The sequence below is a fragment of the Peromyscus californicus genome, unplaced genomic scaffold (assembly GCF_007827085.1).
Source record: "Peromyscus californicus insignis strain IS unplaced genomic scaffold, ASM782708v3 Scaffold_16__1_contigs__length_79575227, whole genome shotgun sequence".
Taxonomy (NCBI): Eukaryota; Metazoa; Chordata; class Mammalia; order Rodentia; family Cricetidae; genus Peromyscus; species Peromyscus californicus.
This window is the reverse complement of record NW_026294458.1, coordinates 29539862-29551775: the sequence shown is the minus strand read 5'-3', so window position 1 is coordinate 29551775 and position 11914 is coordinate 29539862. Positions and strand designations below refer to the sequence as shown.

The following is an 11914-nucleotide window of genomic DNA, read 5'->3' as shown; positions in this document are numbered from 1 at the left end:
CCTGTGCCCCATGCCAGCTCTCCTTCAAATTCATGGTCTCTTTTTTGTTTTTTTTTTATCAATTGTTATTGTATGCATATATGAATTTGTATATTACTAAATATAACCTGTTGAGTCCATATAATGTTACTTGTATGTATGTTTTCAGGGCTGTTTAGCACTGGACAACCAATTGGTGTGCTCTTTCCTGGGGAGGACCACCTCTCCCTCTCCCAGCTTTACTCAGGTGCCTGCTCCTGAATAAATGATCCCAGAGCCTTAGGGGTGGGAGTGTTTTATAGATGTATCCACTGGGACTGGATTGTGTTTTAACAACTTCTTTCTCTGTACTTTGAAATGATCTTTTGTAAAAAAAAAAAAAAAAAAAAAATCACACAACACAATGAACCAGTAATGGCTATGGGAAGTGGGAAAATTTTATCCAGCTTTGTATGTATTATCATATTAGTAAAAATAAAGTTAACAAAATAAATATTGCTTACAAACTATTACACATAAAAGCATAATACCTCACTGCTCAATCTCTACGTAACTTTATTGAAGTTTAAATTCAAATTAACACTGAGTGGTCACATGAAAGATGGAAATGAAATCACTTAAATTCCATTCTCTTGTCTGTCCAGTCACAATGATTACGATTGTTCTGAATCTTCTGCTTAAATGCGGGACTGTGCAGTCCTTTGGGAGTAGATGGAGACAAGCACTCAGCCCCATGTGAGCTGAAATGATTTCAGCAGCTGAGGAACTTATCCACGGTCTGGGCTTGATGGTGCACACCTGTACTCCAGAGCGTAGGCTACATAAGGAAGGAGGGAAGGAGGGAGAGAGGAGAGAAGAAAGGAGGAAAACTTTCTCTTCAAATGAACACGTGTCGCAGACTTTTTGTTAAATACAACTGAGCGTTCTCCAAATTAACTTCTCCATTCACTCATTACTTATTAAAACATGAATATTAATGTGACCACTTGATATTTAGATATGAATTATGAAAACTCAATTGTGATAGTAATGATTATTTAGCTTTTAAATTAATAAAAAAAAATTCCAGGATGGGATGTTTTTATCACTTACAATTGTTGGAGTAATGACTAAAAAGCAGCCCATGGTCGGCTGCATAGCTTTTCCGTTTGACTCATATAGTGCAGCATCTTGTTATCTGGTTGCTACTTCTCCCTCTTAGTCATGTCAAAAAGCAGGGGCAGTGTATCCATTACTTTCCCATTGCTGTGCTAAAACACTAAGACCACAAGTGTCTTGTGGGGGAAAAAAAAACCAGTTTATTTTAGTTTACAGTTCCAGAGGGAGAGTCCATAAAGGCACGAAAGGCATGGTAGCCTGTGTGGCTAGAGCAGGAAACCAAGAGACCACATCTTCCCTGACAAACATGAAGCAGAATGAGCCAAGTGGAAGCGAGGCAAGGCTATACACTCTCAAAGCCAGTGACATAATTCCTCCAGTAAGGCTCTAACTCCTAAAGGTTCCCTACCTCCTCAAACAGTGCCACAACCAGGGACCAAGTGTCCAAATACATAAGCCTATGGGAACCATGTCTCATTCAAACCACCACTGCGAGCACAAACACATTGCAGGCTACAAAGACTGGTCTTATTGGGCAGGATTGCAACAAGGGGAAGGGACCAGAAGAGAACAAAGCTCAACTGGAAACGTAGGAAAGACAGTTGAGTAGTTAGAGCCAATGAGCAGAGTGAGGGTTAAGAAGATAGCAAATGCGTATGAGAGTTCACCAACAGTAGAGGGCATGCTCGATGACTGACCTGAGAGGGTCCTTGCTCAAGGCAGGCCAAGACATACAGAAAGCACAGAGAATGAATGTGGCTAAATATAAAGAGTCATCATACACCAAGCATGTGGGAATTTTCTCAGAATCACCTTAGCAGGTCTCTTTCAACTGGGATAGATTAGTGAAGGACGGGGTCCAAGGGCGAAGTCTCATTAAAAAGAGAGCTCAGAGGAGCCTGACTAAACTTGGGTCCAAGACAGAGTCTTCACTAGGGACCACTGCTTAGGGACCACTGCGTAGTATGGATATTTTACCTATATTAATGGAGTATGGTTTTGTTCTAGAAAAAAAGGTAGAATACATCAGAGTGAACCATTAAAGAGGCCTAATTTTAAACCTTCTAGATCCTTTAAATTATAAAGCCTAAAGCATCCTTTTGATGCCCAGATGTCTCAGAGAAAGATGTTTAACTTGTGTGTGTTTCCTCAGCAACAAGCAGAATTCTGACCTTATCTTCCAGGATTACTCTTTCCATCCTTGGATCTTATTCAGATTTCTATGGAAGAGATGGGGATAAGGGATTTACATCAGAAAGGTCCCTGGGTTTTCTTAGGCTCCAAGACTAAAAGGAGAGAGAAGAAATCTTGGTAGGAAGCAGGTTTCTAAGGGCTCAAGAACTGAGGGCAGGATTGGAGAGGGTTCCCTAAGGAGCATGCAAGACATACTAACCAGGCAGAAACTTAATGACTTTTTGTCTTTTTTGGGGGGGGGGCGGGGGAACAAGGTCTCCATATATAGTTGAGCATGTCCTCTAACTTTGGTCCTTTAGTTTCTATCTCTCAAGTTCTAGGATTAAGGAGTGTGTTACCTCATCCAATTTAATTGTTTGATTTTTCTGTTGGACAATCAGTAAAGACATCTTAACAACAATAGAATAACCCCCCTCTGATAGTCTGAGCAAATGAGGTTGGTCTATAGACTTTGAAGAAGGCAGATAGGAAAAGCAAGGGCAGGGTGACCGTTCTGAAATTACTTTTAAGATGAGGACACACAGACGACAATAGGAAAATGTATATTTGGTTAATCTCAACCTGAATGACAATTATCAATGTGTTTAGACTGCTGGATTGAGTTTCTGGTAGGGAACTGAGCCCTTGGTTCATCAAAGAGTTACATTCAGAAACCTTTCATGGTGGGGGAAACACTGAGTGCTAGGTCCCTTTAACTTTACAGGGAAGCAGAGAGACAGCTTCAGTTTCTGAACTGGACCCGGGGAGGTAAGCTGACTCCAGGCCTCTGTAAGCTAGCGGAACACAGTGACTGTCTCTCAATTCTTTTCAAGCGAGCATGTAGGGAAGTGAGTGAACACTGGATGGACACACAGAAGCCTGAACATGGACAAAGAAAACAGTGATGCTTCCTGCAAATCCTCAGACCTGAAAGTAAGTGCAATGTGGGAAGTCCTCACTCTTACTTGAACACTGTGTACTGTTGACCCTATTAGTGAAATGGGTTCATGTGGCTGTAAAAATAAAGAGGACAAAAACAAATACTTTTTTTTTTGCAGTACTTAATAGATTTTGTTGAATGTGAGCTTGTTTTGAAAGACTGTAGTTGGTAATTAATTAGTACCTGTTTTTAGAAAACTCCAAGGAAATTGTACTGATCTCTACGTAAATTCCACTTTAAACTTTAATCAGTAGTGCTAACTGAGACTGCCTATAATGTGTTCTGGTTCTTAAAGATCCAGCTTGAGCCTTGATGGTCTACATGTGTTGGCATTTCTGCTCATTTCTTTTACTCCTTTGGAGTTATGCTACGCTTAAAAGTAGCTTGGCACCACATTTAACTCATCTGACAGTGGTTTATTTTCTTTCCAGAAGAATAAACTGGCCCCTTCAAGAAACCACATTCAGTGAAGTCTGTCTAGTTCAGGGTCACTGTGAGAGATATGGGCAACATGTCATTCCAAGGGTTGACAAGGATGTTTGCCAAAAAAAGAATGAGGGCATCATGAATAATGCAAAGTGTACTTGGCCCCAGATTAGCCCATTAACTGGCAGGATTAAAGACTGGAAGACGTGGCACTCTGAAGGAAAGAGAAGGAGGGTGACAGACGAGAAAACTATGACACAGCTATTGGGAGGTTCCTTCTTCATTATCTTTTTTTTTCCCCTGGATTGCTCCCTTTAAAAGAATGTGTGTTTAAAAGTTATTTCATCACTGGCGTTTAGTTACCCTGACATGCATAAATCTCTTTGTCTAAGAAGCTAAACTCTCGGATGCATTATTAAAGAATTCACAGCATCGGATGACAGAAGGCAGAGGAGGGAATAAAAGAGGAGGAGGGGAAACAGTTCAATAATGTAGTTTCCCCCCTTTCAAGCAGCAGGATGCACACAACCCAGCAATTTGACCAGCCAATGAGTCATCTGCTTCATTCCTTCTTGCTTTAGTTTAAAATTCTTCTCTTATTTATGATCGAGAAACTGAGTCACCAATCAGTTCAGCGGCCGTCAGGGACAAAGCAATCGTGTTGGCGTCCCGTCCTCCAGGCCTGCACAAATCACCACACGCCTCTTTAGGTTTTCTCCCTAACCCACGCTCAGAGAGCAACAGAGAGAAAATCAATATATTCCTGTGAGAATTCACTTGTATTCTTATTTCCAATCTCGCCACCAGACAGAAATAATAAGAGTACAAGAGAAAAGCAGAATAATACAAGCATCTAAAAGCCGTATAAAACATTTGGGCATGATAATCCATTCATGGAATCCCAACACCTAGGACACAGGCAGGAGAACTGTGAATTCACAGGCAGCTAGAGCTACTTAGTAAGATCTTGTCTCATAAAATGAATGCCCCCGGAACCCAATCCCTTCTGAAACTCGAATTAAAAACAAACGAACACCCTAAAAAAATACACAGGGAAGGCTGTGTCAACCCAGGCACCTCACACCACAGTCCTTTCCCCTCTTCCCAACCTTTAGACCCCTTTGTCTGCTGGGCTCTACGCAGTCAGGCCTCAGCTCCCGGGCTTCATTCAATAGGGTTGGTGAGGATCTGGAAGGTACACTCTATGGTTGGTACAACGTCTAGTTTCTTCTTTCAAAAGAAAGTGCATGCGTGAGTGTGCATGTGTGGCCAGAGAATAACTTGCAGGAATTGTTCTCTCCTTCTGCCTTTGTGGGTTTAGGGCAGTGGTTCTCAACCTGTCGGTCACAACCCCTTTGGGGTCCAGTGACCCTTTCACAAAGGTAGCCTCAGATCATCAGAAAACACAGATGTTTATATTATGACCCGTAACAGTAGCAAAATGACAGTTATGAAGTAGCAAGGAAAATAACTTTATGCTTGGGGCTCACCACAACACGAGGGATTTAATGGAAGGGTCACAGCATTAGGAAGGTGGAGAACCGCTCGTTTGGAAGAATCAGGTTTGCTAGCAAACACTTTTACTCACTGAGCCCTAATGTCTAGCCTTTCTGCGCTCCGTTTTGTAACTGCCTGAAAACCACTTACTTCACTCACACAGGCTTGACTGATGGGCCTTTTAGCACCAATTTCTCCTGCATGAGTCGCTCCACCTACGTTTGAGATGACCTCTAATCGATAATTCGTCTTTTCTTTGAAAGATATCCAACATCTCCATTCAGGTGGTCAGTGTCCCAGGGAAGCTACCAGGGAGAAGACTACCTCGAAAACCCATTGGCAAACCCAGGCCTCGCAAGCAGCCCAAGAAGAAAGTTCCCCTTTGGAATGTTCAAAATAAGATCATTCTCTTCACGGTGTTTTTATTCATCCTGGCAGTCACAGCCTGGACACTTCTGTGGCTCTATATCAGTAAGTTAAAATTTAAGTTTCTTTGGGGGCAGGGTGAGTTCTTAGCAGGCTTATTCCGTCTCTGGGTACTTCTGGTAAAATTTTCCTCTTTCCCAGACACACACACAGCTCTCAAGAATGGAGTTTAAGGGGAAAGCCGCTAGAGCACTCCGCCATTTCTTCTTCATCACTACCATTTCCTTCCCATGGGGGGACAAAAGGAGGAGGGATGAGGGATGGGAAGGGAGCTGTGGAGGATGCCCAGGGGGAGCTGGCTCACTCATAAATGCGATGCATTTGTAGCTTTTAAAAAAATGAATGGAACACTAAGTTGTTTCATTTCCTCATTCCGCCCACAGCCTGTTACTAGGCAACCTTAAATTTCCGGCTCCCCCTTTCATGTAAACACCTTTGTCTCCCAGTTCTGTTTTTACCTCTGTAGCTAGGCTTTTGTCAATCTGATTGATCCTTTGGGGGCAGATGTGACAACTAGGCTCTTTCTTGCTGAGTACTTAGTAATTCATCCTGGTTGACTTGCATTGGTGTTCCCATTGTGTGTAATGCATTTGACATAAAGTACACTTCATAGCACGTAATATGTGGTCTCAGCCCATGGATTCTGATACAGGGCGTCTGATATTCTTATAACTTCCTAAATGATAGTAGATGGGAGTGTCTTTTGTTACAGTTTTTCATCATGGTCTAGTTCTTAGTTGCTAATACAGAACTTCTAAGAACATTGCTTTTTTATTTTGCTTTTCTAATATTGATGAGATGACTGGTACCTGAAAGTGTCCAGAAGACAGAAGGAAACATGTCATTACCAGGCTGTATCTTTCAATTCTAGACCATATTGGAAAGAGGAGAGAAGCTAGAGACTAAATTTGATCATCAATGGTTAATGATTTAATCAATTACACCTTCAAAATAGGACATGCATAAAAACACCTACAAATCATGTCGTTGAACATTTTTGAGTTGGTGAATTTGATGAGAGGCTCTGTATTCTAGCCCAGCATGGAGAGGAGCTTCTTGGCTCAGGCTTGCCCAGGCTGCACACCTAATGGTTCATTTGTGTTCTTCATAGGATCATATGTAATAAGCCATAAATAATGAGTAAATAACAACAAAATGTCTTAACAAGTGATCGCAGCTGAGAGGGTTGTGGGAACCCCTGATTTATAGAAGTAACATGGATTACTTAGGGGTACACTACTTGTAATTGACATCTAAGGCCAGAACGGCATTGTGGGAATGAGGCAGCAACTGTGTAGTCAGCGTAAGTTACACAGTCATTGAATACCCATTGCGATCTGCAGAGAATTGGAGAGTTGCTTGATGCAGAGACAAAACCCGCACAACTGGTGTCAGAAATGCTGAGTTGAGAATCAGTTTGCCTATATCTGTTGTCAAAGATATTGAAATGTGATTGTAAGGCAGGAGAACTCTGGGCAAAGAATTCATGAATGTTCTTGAGCAGTGTAGGTCACTTGCTTATCCTTATAAATTGATCCTCAATAATTTGGCATAATCTAAGTACCCAGGCAATCTTCAGAATGCTTACTGATGCATTTTCTACTTTTGAAAAGCCCACAAGTTGGTACTCAGGAAAGGATGTGGGTTATGTTTTCATTCTGAAGGGATTACTTTGTCATTATTGGAGTGGGACACCCAATGGGTCTAGAGGTGGAAGGCTTCCAGATCGGTCTCCTGAAAGTTCACTGGATACATTGTGGGAGTGCCAAGGTGAGTTGACCTCTGTGATAGGCATGAGACTGGTAAGCCAGATACCATTTCGGAATCCATGGAGATTATAGACCGACAGGGCAAGTTAAGACAATGAGCAATGAAGACAATACACTTCATATGAACACAGAGTATGTATAGCCCATAGTTTCCTGGCACGCCAACTGACATGTTTGCAATACTCTATAATTAAATAACACTATACAGAAGTAGCTTATTGGTATAAAAAAGAGAGGGTCATTTGGTGGAGACAGAATAGCAATAGGAAACAAAAGAAAACTTGTTTGAATAAGTAAGAATTATTCAATAGAAAACAGGTTATTTTTGACATATCCAATTTGGTCATAGAAAGTGGCAGTGAGAACTGAGGCAGACAGTTAATCAGGGAAACCAGCAAGGGTCTTGTGCACTGGCCTGAGCTAAAAGTATTAAATAAATATAATGGTGAGGCACCATGGGGTGAGGCGAGAGCCAAAGTCGGGAACATAATAATGATCAAAGCCCAACAAACAGAAGACCAAAATGTGTCCTCCCAAAACATACTTCCTGCCTTTACCCTGTATTCCCCATCCTTTCATAGCCTCACTCACTTGCTTTGGCCCAAGTGACCCCAAATAGACTCTAGAAGAGGGCTGATTTCTGTCGCTCCTGTAGATTTCATCTTTGAAATCAGACCATCTTTTGTTTAGCCTCACCTGATGGTGGGCCTTGTGTTAACACGAGAATATTCTCTTTCTCATTTCCACGCCCCTCCATCTTTTTCTTCCCCACCAAACGTCTTGAGGTCCAAAAGTAAGCCCAGAATTTACTATGTTGGGGGCTGAGGTAAACAATGGTTTACTGTGCATTCCCTCCCTCCGAGAGCTTGAAAGGGCTGCCCAGGGGTGACTGTCACAGAGAACGGGGTTGCAAAGCCCTGTGAGAAGCCTGGCATGGCAGCACATGACTGTAATTTTAACACCTAAGAGTCAGAGGCAGGGAGACTTGCAATTCAAGGACAGTCTGGGCTGTTCTTGTGAGATTATCTTGAAAGACCAATAGATGGGAATATAGCTCGGTGGCAATCCCTTGACTCCATGTGCTAGGCCCCGAGTTTGAGCATTGCAGTAAAGGCATGCATTAATAAATACATATTAAAATAATCCATGGGCAGCTGTGAAAGAGGAGAGAGACCTTGGAAACGAAGAGGTGACTGTGGTCTGGTGCTATAGTGCTTGCCTAGCACGTGTTCAACCCCTAATATTGTGAGTGGGGTGCAAGAGGACTAAACTCCAATTCTCCCAGCCATTTCCTTATTCTCATGGATCCTGAGTCCATGCAGATGCGGCCAGCCTTGTCTCTGTCCATCTGTCAGCAAAATTCATGCCAAGAAACCTAGTCTTACAGTTCCCAGAGCAGATTTGAGTGGGAGTGACGCCATGCTGAGTCGAAGGTCATGCTGGTAAGGTAAGTGCTCCATATGTTGGACAGAGCAGAAGCGTGGGCTCACTACTGAACATTAGGCATCCAAGTCAGCTCAATGGAAGCTCCCAAGAGTCAGGGGATTTTTTTTTTCTTTCCTCATCATGCTAACTGTTCCCCAGACTGTGATGGTACATGTTTTACCACCTTACAGCTTGCAGACATGGAACTCATGAAAACTGTGTATGCTCTTAACTCTCTAGAGACAGTAGAGCAAAGTCCAAGAAGTCTAGTTTTTACCTTTAAACCTTGCTTTTAAGTATTTACCAGTAGCAGACAGGAAGGGTAGACTGTGTCAAGAGCCACGATAATGGAAGAGATGTCACTAAGTCTGTTTTGACTTCCACAGGTTATGTATGATGCACTGAAGTATGTATGTGCCTAAGATGAAATCATTTTAGGGGACTCCTGCCAACACGCATTAGGAGTTGCTTAGCTGCCCCAATCTCCTCATTGCCTTCTCTCCTGTTTTGCAGGTAAAACAGAGAGCAAAGACGCCTTTTATTTTGTTGGGATGTTCCGCATCACCAACATTGAGTTTCTTCCTGAGTACCGGCAGAAGGAGTCCCGGGAATTTCTCTCCATGGCGAAGTCGGTACAGCAAGTGGTGAGGCTGGGGGTGTGGGATCAGGAGGGTGGAGCCTGCAGGAGCAGGGGGGTGGAGCCTGCAGGAGCAGGAGGGTGGAGTATGGGTGGGTTTCCTAAGTGTCCTAGCTCACTGAGTTTAGGAAATAGCGGGCAGGGCACATAAAAGAAAGCTGTCAGAGGAAACCAGGGAATTGAGTTCATCTGCGTTTTAAAATACAGTTGCATTTCCACCCTCCATTTCATCCATGTTCACTGGAACATTCTTTCTATCATAATGTTAAAAGGAGACAGCTCTTTCAACTTCTGTTTTTCTCCTCTGTGAAATAGAGACTATCATGTGATCTTTAAAATATCCTCCAGTTCTGAAGTTCAAACATACTGATTGATTTTGTGATTTCCACACATTTATTCCAGCCTTAGAGTGGCCATCTCTTCACTTAAAAACAACAACGACAAAACAAAAAACCCGAAACTCAAAAACCAAACCAATATGTCCTTTTTATTCAAATAATAAATACCATAAAAATTAGTAAAATTTAGAAAAAATGTATTTAAAAAAAAGATCATCAGTTTTTCAATGTCATTTCCAGAGACAAAGGTCTGATTTTGGCTTGCAAGGACATGAGGGCATTGCAATATTGGAGTATTAGCAGTTATCTTTGTAGTGTGATGTTTTTCTGTTAACATTGCATCTCATGTTTCCTTTGTAAGCAAATATTCTTTTAAAAGCAAGTGTTAATAGTCTCAAAGTTAACAAATCCCTTTTTAATGGATGCTTAAGCTGTTCCCCAGTTTTTTTTTTACATTATACATAATACAAAATCAAAACTGCCATGAATTATGCATATTTCTGATTACTTCCTCAAACAATTCCCTAAAAGCATCTAGAAGAAAACAATCCATTCAGGGCTCCTGGCACAGAGCGAGAATGGGAAGAGTTCTGCTAATTTGGATTTCTGCAGCGATGCAGAGGGTTGCCAGGGGCCTCACTGCAGTGAGAAATGAGGAGGGGTTTTGAGAACGACAGCAGTGTTCAGATGGCATCATACTGACAGCCAATAGCTACAGCAGTAAATCCTTCACCTCAAATACAGGTGCACCAATTATGCCTCAAATGATGCCTACTAGGTAGGGAGGGTGAAACCAAACCAATGTAGCTCAGTAGGTTCAGGCGATATTTTTTTGTGCTGCATGTTTTTTTTTTTTATAACGAAAAAAATTATTATTATTATTTTCTGTGCACTGGTGTTTTGCCTGCAAGTGGGGATGCTTGATCTCCTGGAACTGGAGTTACAGAGAAGTTGTGAGCCAATGTGTGGGCGCTGGGAATTGAAGCCAGGTCTTCTGGAAGAGCAGCCAATGCTCTTGCTCACTGAGCCATCTCTCCAGCCCCACTGAATGGTTATTTTAAACGTCATATTATTCATATTCTTTCTCATAATATTATAGAATTTTTAAGATTTGGACATTTAGGTGGGTGGTTTTTTTTTTGTTTAGAGTTGGAGAGGAGAATGAGTTTAGCATTAGGAAAGCTAAGCAAAGACCAAGAAGGTGTATTGGTTGAAAAAGGTTTTGAGAGCCAGTTAAGAAGTTTTGAACCAGCTGACTTGGCTGGCCTTACTATGGGCACCACGCGCCGCCTTGTGGCTAATACTGGAATTTGTCCTTGGGAATAACCAGGTCTGAAACAGGCGATAAATACACTTGTTAACTATGGGGAAAACTAATATTAGGAATGGGAAGAACTCGGAAGTGAAACTTGATGACAGATTTTTTTTTTTTTTTTTTTTTTGGTTTTTCGAGACAGGGTTTCTCTGTGTAGCTTTGCGCCTTTCCTGGAACTCGCTTTGGAGACCAGGCTGGCCTCGAACTCACAGAGATCCGCCTGCCTCTGCCTCCCAAGTGCTGGGATTAAAGGCGTGCGCCACCACCGCCCGGCTTGATGACAGATTTTAAAGACATAAATAAATGGGTCAGAGTAACTGACAATTCTTCACATCAGAATAAAAGCATTTTAAGAATCGCTTCAGAAACAAGGACTTAATTAAGTTCAGGAGATAATGTCTGGGTTGGAGTTAGAAGCCTTCGGTTTGAGGCCTGCTTTCCCCACTCCTAGCTGTTGGAATGTGGCCCTAAGGAAACTGAGTTTGAAAGAATTACGAACATTTGATCTCTTTATTTTCAGGTAAACCTGGTTTATACAACATCTGCTTTCTCCAAATTTTATAAGCAGTCTGTGGTTGCAGATGTCAGGTAACGCATGTCCCTCGTTCTGGGATTCTTACCATCCTAGCTATATACCCTGCAGACTGCCCTGGAAGGATGGAGATTCCCCATTCAGAGACTATTGATGTTGGTAAACATCCCATTAGCGAAACCAATGACCCACTCATCTGCCAGGCTGCCACACCAGGTCTGTTTTTTATCTACCAAGTCTGCCTCCCTCCACCGAGATGGAATCAGAACATCTGGAGAAAATGGTCACACACATGGTCACCACAGTGGGTGGAAGGTGGAGAAAGAGCAAGACACAACCACTACTTACCCAAATATGTT

At 42.2% G+C, this 11914-nt stretch overlaps 1 protein-coding gene across 3 annotated transcripts in view; it reads left to right on the top strand.

Annotated features, from left to right (window-relative positions):
* The first annotated feature begins 2933 nt into the window (after positions 1-2933).
* The window catches only part of Tmprss7 (transmembrane serine protease 7), a 35603-nt gene continuing 26622 nt past the window's right edge, over positions 2934-11914 (top strand). For 2 of the 3 annotated variants that reach the window (XR_008218836.1, XM_052740807.1), the window contains exons 1-4: positions 2934-3183; positions 5377-5584; positions 9247-9377; positions 11544-11611. Coding sequence is in view for 2 of the 3 variants with exons in the window: in XM_052740807.1 (XP_052596767.1) it covers positions 3136-3183; positions 5377-5584; positions 9247-9377; positions 11544-11611 (455 nt within the window). In the remaining variant the exon portion in view is untranslated. The remainder of the gene's footprint in view (positions 3184-5376; positions 5585-9246; positions 9378-11543; positions 11612-11914) is intronic. The other variant, XM_052740806.1, reaches the window with a different exon arrangement.